Here is a 20,883-nt window from a genome sequence, read left to right as displayed (position 1 = left end):
CAATCGCTCACAGTATGGTGTCCAAACCGTATGGAAATTCTGCATACAGTAAGATGAGCATCTTCCACTGCAGCAAGGCCAAAATGTACACAATAATTACATGGCTGGCTTAGCAAGAGAAGTGGTGCAGACAGATTGGATAAATTGCTATGTGTGATGAGTCGCAGGGAAGTAGGCCAGCTGAAAGGATGGCATCCCCATCTGGGATCATCTCTTGAGGTTATCACCATGAGCAATCCCCAGGCTCCAGAGGAATCTACAAGATCCAGAAACCGTTGTGTTCCCAAGACCTCGTAATACATAATCAGTACTGCCCTGCTTATAACCAGCCCCAGGCTATATGCTCCCTTCCTTTCACGCAGCATATGTCAGAAATAAAAACACTGAAAATCTATCCTGTACAGAGACCAAAGGGTAATGTGTACCCCTTGTTTGTACCCCATCTTTCATCAGATTAGAATGCCAAATCAGCCAAGTCAACATATTAGGAGGCTTATGGGTAGATGAACTGGCTGCACCTTCAGAAAAAACGTTTTAGTAAAGTAAAGTAAAACTCTTTGGGCATTTGAGCTCTTGGAAACCAGATTATGTTTGTACTTATTGTTCTGAGTCCTGTGACCTGCATGTTACCCGCCGTCATCCACAATTCCCAGATGGTCACAAAGCACAGTGTTACTGGTACTGATGCACCCAATTCAACAGCTGGCTTTTTAAACTATGAAGGGAAGTCAGGGCTTTGCTTGCGTCAAGATCCATAGAAGGTGAAACTCAGAGGAAGCTCTACGTGGCGGGATAGCTGACCCTCCAATTATGTATGAATTCATTAGGGGTTTTCATGAAGAAAAAAACCCATTATAACAGAACAATATGCTCTTGAGTCTGTGTCAGTGTTTGTGGAGCTTACCTGCAGAGGTGAATGATGTTGGGAGTCCACCACGATGGGCCAAACGCAGCGAGGACACGAGGGAGAGGAAGCAAAGACAAATCAATGAGACACTCAATTGATGTTAAGTAAAGAAATCAGTTCCGACCTCAGTGGATTACTCAACATCTTCCATTGTGTATCATTTATATCCATTTGCCTATATGTAAATCTGATAGCACATGGCCTGTGAGCCATGTTTACACATCTACAGTGTAAACATTGATGTCAAAACACTTTACATAAACTCCAGAACCTGAGGAAAGGGTTGATACTCTGCCATAGTGGAGTTACCTCTTGAGAGCATGCTGTCAACAAAAATCAGTTTTCTTGTCATTCTTTATTCTCATCCGTTCTTTTTATTCTCAACAACATGATCAAAAGTTTGACAGCTTTCACTTTAAACTCTCCAACAACCACCCGAGTTTTGTTTCATTGGTGTAACAATCAGTGGGCAACTCTGACGGTTTACTTTGCTGACAGTTTGTTGGTACTTGCTTGTGACACTCACGCAGGCTGTCTAAGGTAACTGAATAAAGATGCAGAGTAATGTATCTGAAAATAATAAATGAATAATTCATGAAATCATGACAAACAGACACCATATGTCAGGATATAATGTATCCAGTACAAGTCCCTATATGGTTGACATTTTCAAGACAAGATAAAATAAGCCAAAAATGGCACATTTAAGCTTAGTTTTTTTTTTTTTTACCTTTTCTTAAAAGACAAAGTAGGTTATCGTGTCAGATTTTAAGAGCAGCATGAAATGAAAATCCAACAGACATGTGAGAATAATCTTTTGAAAAAGGTTGATATCCAATGACATTTCTGTTCAGTGACATCCAATCAAAGCAGTCACACACATTGTAACAGCTCCTTACCGAGTAAAAATAATATTTAATTGTTCAATCTCCAGTCCTTAGTTTAGTTTATTCTGCCTCTAAGCCACCTATCTCCCCTCTGCTCCATTTGGCCTGATAGAAATCGAGTGGACGGACAGAAGAACATTGATCTCATGGAAACGCCCACTAAACAGACATTATGTCAAAACCCTTTTTGTCACTGCCCTGTATTTACAGTCATTTTCTGTCCATCCAGAGCCATCTAGGTCTGGCAGACTAAATATTAAACTCTGAACTAGTTCAAGGCAACCTTTATCTAAACAATTTCAGCAGGAGCTCAGCATCACATGCAGAAAGTGCTTCTCTCCTGTAGGAATTTTCTATAATATGATTGATACTGAGTAAAATACAAAATCTTTCAAACATGTTTATCTAAATCTGAACACAGAACATTTAAACTTTCTTATGATTTATATTACAAAGGTCTTTATTTAAACAAGGGGTCCAAGAGAAATGTTGGTTGGGCTAGTTGTTTTTTTCTCCAGAAGGACACAAGAGGACAGACTATCCAGGATGTACAAGTAAGGCTCCAAAGGAACAACCAAACAAACTAAACTGCTCCCATCTTGAGGAAAAATAAATGTGCAATGGGTTGTCTTGTTTCCACTCTATGTCCAATAACTCACGGTCATCCAAAACCCCTCCATGTTTGGTTTTGCAGTAGCTATCCCTGTCCTTGAGTCAGTACAGACTAAGGTGTTGCATTGCTCAGCACGGGTCATATGCAGCAACAAGAATTTTCAATGAGTCATCAGCATGCTAGTTAATTCAGACAATGCATCATATAATAGCCTGCTCAGTTCTCCCTGCAGTCAAGTAGACGTGTTGTGAGACACAGTGACAAACAAAACACGTGTACTGGAAGAACTTAAAGCAAACAGCCATGGAAAAAAAGTAAAACACAAATGAGGTGTCAATTATTCGTTTAAACCATAATTTTCTAGAGAACAAGGTGGCATCATAATTCATCTTATATCCAAACCCTAGTCCCAAACCATTAGGATGAAATAATTAATTGACTCAAAATGGCTGGAGATTTTTTTTCTGTTCTTTGGTTCATCAAATAATCCATTAATTACTAGCAGTTTGACTTGTGTCTGGGGTATGTGGTCCTCCAATCAAAGACAGACTACAGTTGTAAGCATTTCTCAGCTCTTTACCAAGTGCATGCTGGGATGTGCTCCATCTCTCGATAACCTTAAACCAGGGGTCTCCAAGCTTTTTTCCCATTGAGAGACACTTTGACCAAATGAAATGTCAGAGAGCTACTTCTGTTGAGTAACATTTATTCACATAGCTGAGCTCCACCCAAACCAGCTTCATAAGCTTCTTTTATGTGAACAATGACAACTTGATACTCAACACGCACATATTTAATTGGTAGCTCAGGAGCTACTGGTTGGAGACCCCTGCCTTAAATACAACTAAATGGATATAGAAGCTGATAAATAACTGATTGTTTATGGCTGACTGCAAGATTCAAAATTTATTGTGCAATTGCATTGCTGAAAACAAACCTATGTAAATGTTTTAGGGAACAAATACTACTGTATCCACTGCTCTAACCAAATATACCAGACTAGTAGCAGAGGCTCAGACAACCTGAGGTCGACCTGCCTTCAGGGCACTCTATCTGATGAGATTTTATTCCCCCTTTGTCAGAAATTAGGATCTCTATTCTTGGAGGCGCTGCAAACAAAGGAGTCTGAGGCAATAGCCACTGCTATACCAGAGCAATTATCTGCACTGAGGGTTGAGATATATTGGGACCATGAAGAAAAAAAAGAAAAAGGAGGTGGCTATAATCCAAGAAAATTGATTGATTCTTCCAGGCAAGTACTGTGAAGAGGCTTCCTAGACAGTCGACCAACCCCTACGACCCCAATTCCTGACCTTTCTTCACAATATGACACTACTCCAATACCTCGTCACCACTCCTCAACAAACCGAAGCTTAAATCCATCTCCTCAGGCTATTGCACTCAGCAGACACCCATCTAGGTTGGGGGCAAAGTCCTGTGTGTGGGGAAATTCACACATCCAGAAAATACCAAATGCACACCACAAACACACACTCTCACCCAGAGCTACTCCAGCCACCTACTTGTGTTACATAACACGCCACTGCCTACCCATCCACCAGCAGATCTGCACTACACTCAGCCGCCAACGGGAAGACATCGCCACAGCTCACGTGCTGTAGAACCATTACAGTTGACTTTTCAGACATGAGGAGAGGTGCTGATGCTAAATAACCCGTGAATGTGTGACTGTGTACACTGAGATTTTAGTCAAATGGACTTTTCCCAAACGTGACATCTGACAATCCACAAGGGAGAGTTTGGCCAAAGGATTTGTTTTCAAAGTGGACCACAAAGCATGCTCAAGCTCTCACTCGCCAGCACACTAAAGGTGGGGTCCTATTTACTAAAAGCCCTATTGGCATGAGGAGACCACAGGAAGAGTTGTTTTATTGTGTAAACAGACAAAATGTAGCTTTGAATTAGTCTGGGCTACGATTAGCTGCCAATTTTCTTTTAGGCCAAACCTAGTTTTCTTGCCAGATTCTGACACAACAAAACCCTTTTAGAGCTGGAGAAGATCTTTTTAAGCCAAATATGTGAAAAGCCACGGTTTAGTAGTGAAAATGTCTTCAAAGAGGCCCCACACAAACATTAGCAATGCAAGATATCTTCTGCTTAAAACATATTTTTTCATGCAAGTACTTGAGACTGGACAAATAACACAGAGTTCAGTAGGTCAATGCTGCTCAGAAACTAATTTGGTTAGGAAATAAATGTTTTGCAAATGTCTTACAAAATGAATACAAATGCCCGACAATGTTTTAATACAGCAGCAGGGTGCATCTCTAGACACCAGTTGGTCCAATTTCACAACAGAATGGGCCCAAGAGCCCAGCGGGCCGTTAGATATACTGTGTGGCAACACAAGTGTCATAATTCCTGCTTTTTAACTGTACAGTATTTTATTTGAGGCCAGCAGTTGGTTCCAGAACGCAACACAAAAATGGAGGGAGAGCTCATCTTGTGAGAACAGCGTCAGGCTGCTGAACAGTGCACTTTTCACACCAGGCTCCTCAATGAGGAAAATCTCATCATCCAAACCGAAGCTGTTGAGAAGCAGCACTGACACAACCCTGAGCAAGACACTGAACGGCTTATTTCAAATGGGCACTGCAGAGAGTCTCTCCACACAGAGGGCGTTACAGTCACTCAGTTTACAGCACTGTCTCGTATCACAAATGCTGCATTTCTTTTTTTTCTTTTTTTTTCGGCAAATACTGCGGCATTCTCGTAACCTTTTTCTTCCAAATCTCCATAGTAACATCGCTCCAAACTGGCAGGCGATTAAGAATATGATTGTTGTGAATGACTTCTTTAGAATTTAGTCACTATTGCCATCTGATGTTTGGTGTTGGCCTCTTGTGTCCTGGCATTTCGTGGCCTATCATTTGGCTGAACCCTAACATAAATGTGCCATCTTTTAACCAGTGACTCCAGTTTGTTAACAAAGGCTAAACGGCCCAACACTCTTTTTCATGATTTATGCCTATGAATACCAAATACTGCTGCATTGAAGTCATTAAGCTCCTCACATACCGAGAGATATTAACCATTTTGCCTCTGGAAAAGTTTGAAGGCTTAGCGTGCAGTGATGACCCTAAAACCACACAGGTATAATGCATTAGGGTTGAGAGTTTTGTTCACCACAAGTCATTACTTACTTACAAAGAGAAAAAAAATCAAGTATTATCTCTTTGATAATGCAGTTATCAGTTTGAATAAATAAACCACAGCAGCATCTAGTTAATTCAACACTAACAGTGGGATTCATTGGAGCCCAGCTGCTTTATTGGTTGGCCGATTATATGAATTGATATAGGCCCATCCATCACAGACACATATCAGAGGATATGTTGTGCGATATGAGCACTTTTTTTGTTTTTTTACAGAAAATAATGTAGAAAAAGATTTTTGGGGTATTTTAGAAATTGTTCAACATGTGTTATTTTTAGATTGATAGTTAATTATGAATTATTATGTTCACACTGTAAAATATCATACTTCCATTGCATATCTTTGTCACAAGTGCTTGTATAACCACATTTCAGTCTATACAACAATATAAAAAAAATGTATTTCCTAATGTTGGTATCGGACCCAAAAATCCAGTATTGGTTGAGATCTGATTTATACCTACATGTTGAAAAAAGCTTCGGTTAAAAAAAACACACACAAAGAAAACAAATAGATTCTGACATGAAAAGAGTGAACAACATTAAGCCAACAGGAAGTAAATGGCTGCTGTTTGGAGTGGATGTCTCATGCTAACAAAGGCCATTCTGAAAACCCTTTAAGATGTTGAGCCCAAAATGGAAACCGTGATTGTGCTCCTGTAGTACATGCAGTTCACATACTGCACCACATGACTTGAGTCCTGGGTCATGGCCAGAGGGATTCAGCAGTGGAACAACTTTAGCTAACTCCAGCTGGGGAAAGCAGGAAATAGGGGTATAAACAATAAATGGGGGGGTCACATTACACTTCCTCTCCATTTATTCCCACAGAATGAAAAAATATATATCTTCACAACAAAATGCTCCTCAGAGTTTATTCGTGATTCACAAAACAAGTTACCAAAATATCACTGCTGATCCAGTGTTAAGCCCAGTAACAGATGCTCCAGCACACATTCAAACTGTTTTAAAAATACTTTCCACTGCAGCGCTTTTTCTAATTGTGGGAAAATAAATAGTCAGTCATACATGTAACAATCAACCGCAAAATAAGCTGGAAAACAAGCTCCTGGCATGTTGCCTGTCCATGCTCTTTGAAGACAGTGAACGCAAGGCCAGAGGACATGTCGAAACACCATCAAAACAATGACGTCTGCACAAGGAATGTAGGACCTGGGTGATAACGCTCAGCTGGCACATGTTAAACAAGCTGCACTGACAAGAGGACTACCTCAAACAAGTATTGCTGACAACGCTTTCTCAGTTCAATGAAAATAAACTGAGAAGACGTGACATATATGCAGTAAGGCTAGTCTATTTACAGCCAAGTGGGAGCAAATGTGACAACTGCATGCACATCTTGCCTTGACTACAAATACACCACACATCAACATTTAGCACTAAAGCAAGGGTTTAGCATGATAGAAGTGAGTTTATCCTCACAAAAACTGGTTTACTGTTATTGTCTGTTTTTGAAAAAAAAAATGTATGGGAGGATTTGCAGTCATTCAGGCTGAAATGGTTGTAATAGTCCAAGATAAGGAACAACGCAGCTCCTCAACTCTTTGCTCGACAGGATCCAACCTCATGTGGAAACGAACAAACTGTCCTTGAAGATTGACTTGCGGAGAAAAACTGTGACATGTCCCTCAGGTATTTAGGGAATTACATTGAATTTCCACAGCCCCACCACCTTTAAATAGACTGCGTGTTCTCAATTACATGGCTCTCCAAGAGAAGGAGTAACTAACTTCTAACACAAAAGCTTTAACTTGTATGTTGTCATACGCTGTAGCATCATGGCCTCACACAGTGTAGGCCACACTTTCTAGGTCTGGCATTTTCCTATAGTGAAGAACATGTTCTCCCTGGGGGCCAGAAAAGTCCCTGTATGATATTTCTCTTCAAAGAGAAAAAGACGACTGAGTTTCTTTTCCTTAAGCACATGATAACCAAAACAAGATCACTGCTTAACAGATCTGCATTTGTTGAGAAAAAAAACTCCTCCTGCGGTCCAGGTTGATTCATTGTCATGATTCTCCATTCATCCCCAATTAAAGGAGATCTGAATCCTCCCACAGTTGAATTTACAGAGACAAACTGGTCTCAGATAGCCATTTCTATTCTAAGGACTCTTCATTCTTCACCATGATCCTCTATCCATCCCCAACCTGGATGAGGCCAGAATCTTCCCACAGTTAGTCACGGGACTGCTGGCAAGCTGAGGGGACTTGGAGGCATATGCGCCTTTCCATCTGTTGCTCACTCACTGCTTTCCAAACCCCTTCCTCTGTCAGCAGCCATCTGCTTCCAGCCCTACCCCACTGGCAGGAAACATGAGCACTTCCACCATAGGATATGGCTGATGCACAAATTGAAAATAGAAGAGCCTATGGCATATTTAATTGACCACCACCTCAGCCTTAAAACAAAACCATGAGGAAATTATAAGCATCACACGGCAGAAACATTTGATGCAAGAGTCCAGATTATTTTCATTATCCACTAATCTACTATTTATTTTCTAGATGAATACTTTCATCTAGAAAAAGTCAGAAAAAACTAGTGAAAAGGCCCTTTACAATTTCCTCAAGCCTAAACTGGCTTAAACAAATTGCTTCTTTTGTCTTATCAACAGTTTGAACTCAAAGATTTTCAGTTTAATGCCACTAAAACATAGAAAAGTAGCACTATCTCACAATTAAGATGACCGAAAAAGGAAATGTCACATACTTCTCCTTCAAAATAACTTGAAACGTTAAACCAATTGTCAAAATAGTTGCCAATTATTTTTCTGTAAATCCTTTAAACTCCTAATCAACTACATTTTTCAGCTCTGTAGGAATGAAAAGACTGCCCAAACTAAAAATAGAGGGTATATACTGTACTTTACTGCAAAGTCACATGTTTACATTGACACAATATCCCTGCAGCAGGATAAAAATCAAACATATCACATCACTTACAGTATATCCTAAGAAGCTCTGATTTTTTTTTTTTTTTTTCAACCTCTTTCTTTCATCTAAATCAAATAAAGCTGCTTAATGCTGAAGAACTACAGAGTCGTGCATGGCTGGGACAAACACTTATCTATTATTCTGTATTGAAAACTCAATGACTTAGAATGAACATAGCTCAGAAATTCAATATAAATAAATAAAACATTAGATCATAACTAACAATGGCAGAATATGACAGAGGAAAGGGCCCCTAATTTCTGCCCGTCAGATTAGGGTGAGTACACTCAAAATTTTCCTTTAAAAGACAAAAATCCTGAGCAGTTTACCCCCGCCCCTCCACATTCAGAACATAAGAAAAAAATTAGCTGCCCATCAATGGGAGAGAGAGAGCCTTTGTTCAATGGCACAATGGAGGACATTCTGCTGTGGAGGATAGCGTCACATTCAATAAGCCAATGCTATGGTGTGGCAGCAGAGAGAGGACAGCAGGGCTGTTGCAGAAATGGCACTCTGACCTCACAGACCTCCGAAGCCCTCAGACTGAGGCTCACCAGTTCAGCTCATCTCTGTCGATCCCGGTCAAGAGCCAGGTCCAGTGTTAAAAATTAATTTCAATGGGGCTGTAATGAGCGTTCTGAAGGCACACATGAGAGAAACTGTACAGGCTAATCACAAAACAGAGTCTTTTGAGTGTGAGGCATGTGCAAACCCTGTTATCTGGTGAGCATCTGTCAGGGGGAACGTCTGTTACTACTACACTCCGGAGAATAAACCTGTGACGTAAACTTGATGTGTTTTTTCAACACTCCTCTCGAGGATTAAACATGGCTGAAATTTGCCATGCACAGCACAGAGGTGCTCCAGTCGCTACAGAAGATCTGACAATGTCTTCAAGTGAATGGGAAATCAAAAGCAGCTTATACTTTATCAATCCTCGCTTGGGAAACTGACGCGGGAGCTTCACGCATATTTCAGGTGTTCAGATTAATCCTTGTTATATCACATCAACAGGCTCAACTAAAAGCTTGACAGTGGTTTTGTAGACCTCTGAGACATGAGATATTGCAGAGAAACCTTTCCACCGACAGTTACTGGATCACTTTATATTCCAACACAGAGGCACCTGAAGTGTGTATTTTCTGCTGGAGCTGATGTGTGTTCCTCTTGATTTTAAGAAGTATTCCCTGATAATGAAAGACACCTGAGTTGAAGGAACATTTGGACATCCAAGAGTCCAAAAGGCCATTTACAGCAACTTCCCTGATTCAACTTAGTTTGCTTAATAAATATTGATCCATTAAGTATGGAGCTGGAGCTGGAGCCAGGAGGCTTCATGCTAGCTTAGCATAGCAAAAAACAGAGCGAAGGGTGAAACAGCTAGACTGGCTTTGTCAAACGTTCAGAACATATGCATACACACATCTCTGACAAAGTAAAACTGAAACCATTGTTTAACAAACAAAATGTAAAACTAACCATTTGTGGTTTTACTGGGAGTTACACAATGTCATTTCTTGGCCAACAACAGCTAGAAGAAAGGTACTTCTGGAGTTTTGTCATCACCACAAAGTGTAATTTTTAACTTTCTGTTTCTGTACAGAATTAGGAGACAATATAAAACATGTTGCAAGCGTTTTAATTGTAGGCAGATTTATGAACTTTGGAGAGAACCAGGCTGATTCCTCCTACGCGGCTAATCGTCCCCAGGCTCCATAACAGATAGACATTAAAATGGTATCAATCTTCTCATTTAACTCTCACTAAGACAACGAATAAGAAGATTTCCTTAGATGTCTCACTTTTCCTTAAGAAATGATACCAAAAACATTCTGTAGCTGTTGGACTGAGCAGCCAGTGGACTAATTTGCTATTCACACGAAAAAGTGTCACCAGGCTACATTGTGCCACGACAGACTGTAATGAATAATGATATTTTGAAAAGTTTATTGGCTTAAAAGTATTGTAAATGTCTGGCATATGCATAAATGAACACATTTAATGTCAAATCATGATTACCATTTATGTCAAATTTGATCTTGCCATGTATTTACCACTTTAATGGGTTGGTCAAGCACCTGTAGTGACGATAGGGCACATACAGAACAGACACACACATGTATCTTGATTGTGGGATAAAATATTTGTCATTTAAACTTGATATTTTAAAAATGAAGATTTTCTAATTGTGTACTGTTCAATTTGTGCTTCCTGTGTGACTCAAGGAAAAAAGGAGGCCATGTTTGGGTCTATTCCATGTTTCGCAGATGTATTTATGTGAAGCTTTATTTAGGAACAAGAACTACAACTGGTAAATACTTAGTGAGCTACTCTATAAACACTAGCATTCCACATTAACAGCAATTTACATTGACACACTGTGTAAGAGACACAGCTGGTGGTATTGACTGACATTTCTAACTCTACAACAGTTTCTAATCCATATTCACAGATACGGTTTTGAAATTTAATGAGCACATTGTGGAGATTTCAGTTGCCAGAAGTAGCAGCACCAATCTCCTGACACAGATGGCCCACAGCCCAGTTCATCAAACCAAATTCAAGCCCCACAACCACGCACACTTCAAACTTTAAACGGTTACAACTCACTGGAAAACCTCTGCAAATCCAGCCTGTGTTTTCAGGATTATATGACATAGCTGTGATTCTTGAATTCAACTACAAAAACTGGAAAAAACAAAAACTCACCGCAGCGCGACAGCTTGCGGTACATGAAAACAACAGATACTACATTGTTTTAAATCTCAGCGGTCATGAGGAAATTAATCCTGCTTCAGCAGCAACATTGTCATCATTTTCTGCTTGTGATTGGCAGATGAGCACTCTGCTCGTGCTCTCCTTGGCAATTGACTACAAGAGAGATGCAGTGTGTACCAGGGAGCTGCTTAGGTGTCACACAATGCCAACAGAGCTCTGAGGCTTCAGTCTGTGTGCTTTTTGTATCTCTCCGTGTCATCCCTATTGCTATTTGAGCACACAATGTCCCATTGTGCAGGCTTATTAGTACTTTCATGAAATCTCAAGCACCCCTCTTGAGTAGCAGTGGATTTAGGTGACTGCCCTTGTTCTGACATTGGACTGTCAGCTGGAAATATGAATGGCAGTGAGAGCTTGTGCACATTTATGAAATACAGTTATTCGTCAAGATGCAGGACAACAATACAATGAAGTATTATATCACTTAGCTCAAGGAAATCCCAGGAAAATATACGCAGGTCATAAAAAAAAAACTGCTGCTGGCCACTTTGAGGCTAAAAAAGCAGAATAGGAATCAAACCTTTACATTGCCTGGCTATATTCACCCCTGATTTTTGCAATACATGCTGCACAGTCTACAGGTGCTATTTGTGCTTCATATACCTGCATATATCTACATGTCTTTTCAGATACCGACAGAATGTCCACAGAAAGCATAAAAAAACACTGTAAAAGTAAAAGAATATAAATTTGGATCACAATCTGAATTCCCAGTGCGAATAGAACCAGCGTAAACTATTCCCAGGACACACTCTTGTTAATGGAACTCTCTTCTACATTGAAATGAATGCCTAAAAATATAACTGAAATCACATTATAGATAGCATCTCTGCAGCTGTCTCCAGATCTCAGTGATCCGGGTTTACTTCTTCTTCCAAACCCTCATGCATTCATTTGTTCCAATCAAATCCAACCCAATCTTTAACTCTAGTTCAAGGGTTAAAAGTTTTAAAAGCACTATTGAGTCTGTGAAACCAATATTTATAGACATTAGTTTGCCCTCTGAATAAATGAATGAGAATCTGCAATGTCAAAGTATTAATTTTGCATTAAGGACAGGATATCCAGTGTCATGCCACATGACTGTTCGGTATTAATGGACATGCCTATCTCAACTACAGTAATTCTGGCGAGATGAGTGGTTAAGGCAACCTTTATGGTCAAAGCAAGTATATGTTCGAAAATACAGAATGCAATGGGATATCCAATGTACAGTTTACTGTACTGTATGTATTTTTTGTTTCTATAATAATGTGTGATTCAGCAGCATACTGGACGGGGTCTGCTTTCAGTGACTCACTGCTGTGGTCCAATCCTCAGTTAGTTCAACAGCTAAATGTCTGTAACAAACCTGTGGTAACTTGATGATATATCACAGTGATACCTTCAGCTGACCACTAACAGGAGGACTCGCAAGTTTAATCACAGTAATATTTAAAACTGGAGTATAAATAAAGAGATTTAGATGCCAATATCTGTTCATTTTCCATATCAATAAAATGTTATTATTAATGATTGCAACATATTGAAGTGTAATGAGTCATCTTTCTTTGTTTCCATATACTGTGTATATAATTACAAGAAATAAATTATTCCATGATCAGTATTGTCCTGCTTTGTAATTGCTTTGTACACACTGTGTGCAAATCTTTACTCTGCTGTTAGCATGAGTCAATCTGTTTGTCAGCGTTTCTAACTACAACAGTGTATTGCATCATGGGACGCAGCTACAAAAATACATGTACGAGCCAGTTGACTTATCCCAGACTAAAGACAAAGTTTAACTGACACTGGTACTGCAACCATCTTATGGATTTGGGCAAATTGTTTTCCAAGAAACTGATAAAGCACAGGTTTTCCACACTTCTAGCCCTGCCAAATAATTTTCATATGGTTTTAGCATTAATGAATGAAGGCTCACAGTCATTCTGATTTGGTTCACAGACATTAGGTAACCTATCTACAAGGGCCACAAATATCCCAGGTCCACCGTGTGCCAGTTGCTTCTTGTAAATTTGATTACTGCCAATTTGTTTGTGAATTTGCACCACTAAAATACACCTGGGTGCCGCATTAGTACATTATTTTGGGTCTGCGTCTTATAGAGTGACCCTGTGTCAAAATCTATGTCAAACATTTGAATTACTTCTGCTTATGCTCACATGGTGCATTTTCCTAGATAAAGTTGGGTTTCATCAAGCTACCACAAACTAACTGATATAAAGAAAACCTGGAGCCAGTATTAGTGGCCTCTAAAATTGCCATCTATAGTGTGCTGTGAACAAATGTTTGCCCCAGGGCTCCCAAACAGGTTACCCCACCGTGTTTGTCAAAGCATCTTGGATCAGCAGTGAAACATCTCTTGCCAAATACTTAGTACTCCTATATACTGCCACTGCCATTTTGCTTGCTCATTCCCTGGCCTGGTCATTTCTCACAGCTCATCATGAATTTCATGCTTGTCTAATTTACATCAGCTTCAGTTGTCCTCGTTCACAAACAATGTTTTTAAAAAAGGAAGAAGAAGAATACAAGCCATCACTTGTTCTTACATGTTATGTGAAAGTAACGTAAAACTAACATGAAATTGTTCGCACAAACCGAACAGCACCCTGAATATCAATTACTGCAAAAGCAACAACTTCAAGCATTAAAAAAAAAAAAAAAAAACACAGCATGGTGTGTCATTATCATATAAAGGTCTCAGTAATCAACAAAACAACAGGGAGACCTTAGTATCGATGGGAATTCATTTTGAAGGGGTGTAATTTCTATTCACTCTTTCTTCAGCTAAATGCATGAGCCACTGGTTCCTTAGCAACAGACTCTGCAATGATGCAAGATTGAAGAGGAACAGATCTGCAGTTCCACAGTGCAGGTGAAGGCAAGTCGGTCAATACCTCCTGTTGCAGCTCTTCAAAGCATTTTGAAGTTAGTTATTACGGCAGCATCTCATTAAATATGATGAAAAAACACCAAAATTGACATCAAAGGTGACACAATGTCTTATCTGAAGAATACCAAATTCCATTATGCCTTTTGGCATATAATGTATGCTGACTGATTTCAATTTAACACCATTCGCTATGTACGTAACACAAAGTCAAATAGAGACACCAGTTTCTCCACTACCAGAAGCTGCAGTAAACATTGATGCAGTTCATATGGCATGTTCTAAGAACAATTAAAAAAAAAAAAAGTGCAGTGTTAACTCACACAGGACCCAATATTCATGACCTTGTTGGCTGTATATATTCAAAAGCAAACATACCGTTTTAAATTCAATGTAAAAAATGTGCACTCCTTTTTACGGAGAGTCGTTTGAAGGCAGAGCAGAAAAATTCGTACTAAAGAAAACCTGCCTGCTCAAGGGAGAAAACATCCACAATGAAAGTTAAATTCAGCAACACAAAATTACCCGTTGAATGCTTTCCAAATTTATGAAACCCTACAGGGGAACAGCACCAACTGCTAGTCTTCCTCTGGGTCAAATGTTTGCTCATGGAGGAAGAAACAAAGTGTTTGTATTAAATCTGGTTTGTGAATGAATTCAGCAATGACCTCTTTTGTTAAAAAGGTACATCTGAGAGATAACTCATAAAAGGCTCCAGTGTTGTCCTAATGATATCCAGAATAAAGACAGGCCTTCATTGAGAAAATTATGCAACCAAAAAAAAAAAAAAAAAAAAAATCATCTGTTCCTCAAAAGGTTGAAATGAAACAGTGCCACCAGTTCAATTGTCAGAGATGGATTTCATTTTCATTCTGATCTGGTCTCAAACTTCACACACTGCATCATATCCTGATCCTGCTTTAATTGTTATGGTGGTGACCAGTGCTGTCTGGTGTAAATCCAGGTAAATATAAAAACGACATTATGTTTAATACTAGTTAAGGGCAAAGCAGAAAGTACAAAAGCTGTCCCTGCTTGTCGTTGACATCATGAAAAATCCTGAAGCATCAGTGTTGGCTGCTTATACTGATGTTTACAAAGTAAATAATGTAAAAATCCTGAAGATTTTGAGTAAGCATATTGATCATTTGATATTGATTGTCTCCATAAAGTTGCATATGTTTAGCAGTAAACAACATCCCTTGTACATTGGCTCCTGCCATGTTGTCAAAGCAGTTGTTGAATGCTGACCAAATGATGAATGCTATGTCTTTGTTTGAATTACAAATTGCTCGAGTTGTGCTGTCCAGAGTAGTCGAATACTAACCAATATCACTGCTGTAGCGATTATCTTGCAGTTACTATCACACTCTTCTACTGTGAGCTCGTATTATCTGCCAAAAACAAACCCGCTGGTTTCACCAATACTCCATGTTCTTTCTCACATTCAAGAAACCCAATAAAACAAATGCACATGTTGGTGTTTTTTTTACTGAACGCTGATTTCAAAAAGAACTGCGATTTGATTGCAAATGTATCCAAATGCAGAAAATGCTACAGAGGATAATATTGGAAACATTGGTGGAAACATTTGCTTTTAGAGAGTTGCTATAATACCCTTCAGGAGCCATGACAGCTGAGTTTTGCGGGACAGTACAATGACAAACAGTCATTGACTGTATAAATGGCAGAGAGAAAAGCAGAAGGAAACACATACAACAGTGCATACTAACATAATTTAAGACGTTTAGAAGCATCGGGTATCATTACAGTTGATTTTGACAAGATGTTGTTGCTCCCACACAGTAGGGAGGTCTGATTTACAGCCACCACCACCCTTCTTTGAACAGATAATAACATTTGGACTTGATTTCCGGTGAGGCAGAGAATATAGCCACTCAGTGGCCTTTATAACAAACCCAATGATGTCCATCATGCCATCTCTGGTGGATCATAATTTTGTCTTTCTTGTTCCCTGTCTGCGTGTGTTTCTGGAGCAGTTCGGAGCTATCATTACTTTCACGTAACACATGATTTCCCATTTGGCAGCCTCTATTTCACGTGCATTCAATACTTAAGACACTCATGGAGGTCAGCATTGTGCGAGATGGAAAACAAGGTTCCCTTTACCAAATCCCATTAAGCAGCAGAACTAATTTTGAGGGGCGAATTACAATTGCACAAGCTGCCTCTTGTGAGTGCAATTGAACATTTTATTGTTAACACTGCAGTGCATGGGTGCAGTTCAACCCTTGAGCAGGACTATGAGATCGGCTACGCCCCCAACCTCAAAGTGTGATTGTTGACACTAGGCTATGCACCCACGACAATGTTACCAAGTGTGCATAAAAGGAAGTAAATGAGAACCCCCCCCTCACCCCCCCCCAAAAAAAACACATCTCCACCTTACCCCTAACCCTCAATGAATGAAAAGCACCAGACGACACACAAAACACTCCATGATTCCTCCCTACTCACCTTCAATGGAGATTACATGCTCTCTGATCTGGTTCTGCAGGGCTAGGTCGTCAATGCGTTCGATCAGGTCGTAGATTGCGTAAATGTTCGGGTGGACTGACTCGAACCGATGGATCTCTGCCCGAATGGCCGCTGAGTTGGACAAAACAAACTGCGAGCCCGCCGGGCCGGGTTGTGCAGCCTGGCCCGAAACAGTCCCCGAACCGAACTGGCCGGCTCCTGAGCTTGCAGACGATCCGGATCCGAACTGGGACGGGATAGACTGGGGCACTGGGACGGGAACTGGCGCCGGGACCGTGCCTGGAGTGGGCATGGCTGGCTGAGACTGCTGCGAGATACCGGACACTGGGACGCTCGACTGGAAATTCATCTTGGTTTTTTTGGGGGGCGACTAACTCTTTTACAACGGCAACACAAAATAAGCAGACTAGAAATGTGGATTCAAGCGATACGAACAAAAGAAGTCCGCGCGATTTGATGGTCTGGAAAACGATCGGAGCAGAAGCATCAATAGTTGGTCGCCAATTGCAACAAAACGCGGCTCATATTATTAAAACTTGACTGTGATTCATTTTCCGTTATTGGCCAGATCTGTCCAGGGCCCTTTTTTTCTGTGGCTTACAAACCCGCAATGCCTACCACTTGGACACTCCTTTATGGGCAACACCGCCGGTTTGATCAAACCCGTTTTCCTTAGTTGCTCTGTTTGAAGGAGACAATGGGCTAGGCTTCAGCAAGGCGCCCTGGTCCACTGCCTTGAATGCGTTGTTTCTGCGCTGAAATGAAATAGTGTTTAGTCCTCTCTGGTCCAAGTGGTCCCTGCCCAGAGCCCTCCTCCGCATGCTGATACGTCACCCATCACGTAATTGCACTTCAGATGGGGGGAGGGTGTGATTGGATTTGGTGGAGGGAGAAAATCGCAACGTGCACATCATCATAATAACCTACCTGGCAGTTATGCAACCGCAAAAATTGCCTACTGCAAGATATAAAAGTAGATGCTGCAATTATATCAGGGCTGAAATTTGTTGTTCGTTGTTTTTGTGTCGGATGAATGAAAACCACAAGCTACTTTATCTCATGTCGGCCTTACACGTTCACGCGACATACGCGCCCGCGCACGTGGACGCGCCGGTACTCATATTAAAGGTTTTTTTTTTGTTTTTTTAAGGAACTTTGCACTATTCACAGCGATGGCAAATGTGTATCCTCTTGTAATCCAAAAATACTCCATGTTTGTCTTCCATTTTACAGCAAAGAAAAGCAAGATTTAATTTGGCAAAACCACAACAGGCCTGAATAAAAATGAAGTTTTTCTTTTGCAATAGCTAGCCTACTACGGTCCCATGTTATAGATAGGCACGTGCTCCCATTTGTATTTCTTTTTAAAAGAATGATCAGTAAAAATTTTACTCAAACCCTGACAACAAAAAACACTGACATGGAACAGAGTACACCTACATTTCGGGTAGTCTCTCGTGCACTTAAGTATCATTACATGTCCAAAAGGTCTTGTATTAAAGAATATCGTAAGAAAAAGTGGAGTGATATGCCTCCTAGTTCATTTTTTCGTCACTGGAGAGGAAGCGAAAGACACCTACTGGTCAAAATGCACATTACAACAACAGCTGCTCAAGGCCAAATGACTGTCACCGTCAGTCAAGACCCTGCCTTTGTTGCAGCAGTGTGGTGCTGCTGATAAGGGCTGGTTAAACACTGGCTGCTCCAAAAGCATACGGGTGGGTGGATTTGTAGAACATCATACTCTCAGGTCAAGGGTATTGACTTTTTAATGCAGGGAAGAAAACTGTTCTCAAGGTGAGCCTTATATCTGGAAAAAAAAAATGCAGGATACATTAAAGCGTTTCAGTGTCAAACTTTCAGGCAGCCTGCAGCGCTCAAAGTCTTTTCTCACACAATATTAATGTGAGTGCAATAATCCCTTTTTATTATTCATCCCAGTGTTACAATTGGAAACATGGCCTCAAACTAGAGATTAATATTGCTTTTATCACTCAGGTATTTTCAAGGGACATAAATGTTGGTAATTCAGGAAAAATCCATTTTAGCTTTTTTTCTCAGGGTTTTTAAAAGGCAAAATAAAATACTAAGAGTTTCTCACACAACCTAAATGGGTTGTATATATTGTAATAACTGTAATTTATTTATTTTCGCATGTTTATCTAATCATGTTTATCTAACTCATTATGTAACCAAACCTGTTGTGACTGCATAGATGATAATGCACATCACCAAATAGCTAAAATATGACCCATGACTTTTTAATTTTGTGTTACAGTAGCATCGTGTCTGAGTAATTATAAATTCAATAGAAAGAAGAACCCGCTGCTTTGAAGATTATAATCATTATTTATGATTTTCATGACAAATGATGTTGTTCCAAGTAAACAACTTGCTTCATGACTGGGTCCTCACAATATTCTTCTGGATGAAGAAGAACTCACCAAATTTAAGTCCCTTCACAGATAGATTTCTTAATAGATATTAAATATTATATCCTGGAATCTCATTGTATAAAACAGTTTACATGCCTCTTTTTACTGCACAATGCACAATGTATGCGTGTTATCTTCAGCCTTCTGCCACCATCTTTTGACCAAATTTAGGAACTGCCCTCTCTCGAAACATTTCCATCCTGTTGCACACCATTTTGGTCTAAACAACATTTACAGCTTCAATGATTGTTTAATCTGCTGTAAATATTGTGTCACTCTCCGGTCCATTTCGCAGTAGTGTTCCATTTGCGTATTAGCATAATGATGAGAATTACCTGTGGATGAGCACTTCTGATAAATATAAAGGAGAAGGGAGCTACAGGTCACATTTTGTGGATCTGAAAATACATCTATATTCAGACATATAAATGCCTTTGCAGTAACTTTCCATTTCTGATTACATTAATTATGCAGTTCATTCTCTAGCTGGGTATGCATTGACACGTGATATTTTTGGCACTGCTGTTAGCCCTGCATCTTTTCAACCAAGCAGTTTGTGTCATGAGGGATACGACATGAGATGCAAACACTACAGGGCTTTCCTTTTTGGCAGATAGCTCACCTAGCATGATATTATAATACTAACTACACTACAACATGGCACGAGAATTCAGTGTCATGTTATCTAAGCACATGTATAACAGAATGTGTAGAATATCTACATTTACTTAAATAGAGAATTGAGTCACCTTAACTGGCTGTTCTGACATCAAACAACTTTCCTGTGTGTAAAAAAGAGAGAGTGAGGATTTAATCATTAAACACTTCTCTTATTTTTTTAGGTTGAATAAAGTCATTTTTCTGAAACAGTTGGTTTAAGTCTGAACTGCACAAGTTGAAATGATGTGCGTTATATCTCCCAGCTGATTAATTTGGTATCTTGCTCCAAATGATCTGCGAAAGCCTCTGAGAGGTGCCCCAGTACAAGGGAAGCTGTCATGAATACCTGAATAGTTGAGCTGTATGTATGAAACCCTCTAAATTATTGATATTCAATTTTACTTGCAGAGATGAAGATCAAATGTGATGCTTCCAGCTGAATTTCTACCACGTTAATCGGCACTTGTGGCCAAAACCTTCGAGTGTATCTCTAAAAAGTCCTCACTACGAAACCATTTCAGATGGAGCTTGTTCTGCAGCTTGAAGCTCTAATCATATTGTTTTGTAGAAGACAACATGGAGCCGTCTTAAATCATTGTGTATTTATCCATCAACCACATGATCGCACATAAAAGTCTTCCAGCAATGTACCATACATATTGAATGAAATGAAGTTATATTACTATTGATTATACAATATACTCATTGTTAGGCAGCTGAGCAGTGGATTCAAATGAGGAACTCTTATCCTGCTACCCAAATGCAGAGAAGATTGCATACACATCCACTGTTAGCAAGGTCGTTTCACTTATTATTCGACTATATTTGCTCAGTTAGAACAACACAGCTTAATATAAAATATATATATACAACAAAATGTCTTTAGTTTAATGGGAAGCAATCATGCAATGTCAACTAACCAGAAAGCATAATTTGCAGTGAAGTTTGAGTGTGAAGGTCCACTCATCTGTCCATATTGCTTTATCCTATAGGGTCACAGTGGGGGTGGAGCCTATCCCAATCTGTGGGGTACACCACGAACAGGTTGCCAGTCCATCACAGGGCCCACACAGAATGA

General features: G+C 39.8%; 1 protein-coding gene across 1 annotated transcript in view; it reads right to left on the bottom strand.

Moving 5' to 3' along the window:
- The window catches only part of agap3 (ArfGAP with GTPase domain, ankyrin repeat and PH domain 3), a 112,758-nt gene extending 95,223 nt beyond the window's left edge, over nt 1-17,535 (bottom strand). Inside the window, exon 1 of the mRNA XM_069692153.1 lies at nt 16,690-17,535. Coding sequence (XP_069548254.1) covers nt 16,690-17,059 — 370 coding nt within the window. The 5' untranslated portion in view covers nt 17,060-17,535. The remainder of the gene's footprint in view (nt 1-16,689) is intronic.
- Between the last annotated feature and the right edge of the window lie 3,348 nt (nt 17,536-20,883).

Source organism: Brachyistius frenatus, unplaced genomic scaffold, assembly GCF_029030835.1.
Source record: "Brachyistius frenatus isolate BFR_SWC_R1_liver_20210118 unplaced genomic scaffold, ASM2903083v1 Contig_12, whole genome shotgun sequence".
In the NCBI taxonomy this organism is placed as follows: domain Eukaryota; kingdom Metazoa; phylum Chordata; class Actinopteri; family Embiotocidae; genus Brachyistius; species Brachyistius frenatus.
This window is presented reverse-complemented; position numbering and strand designations above follow the sequence as displayed.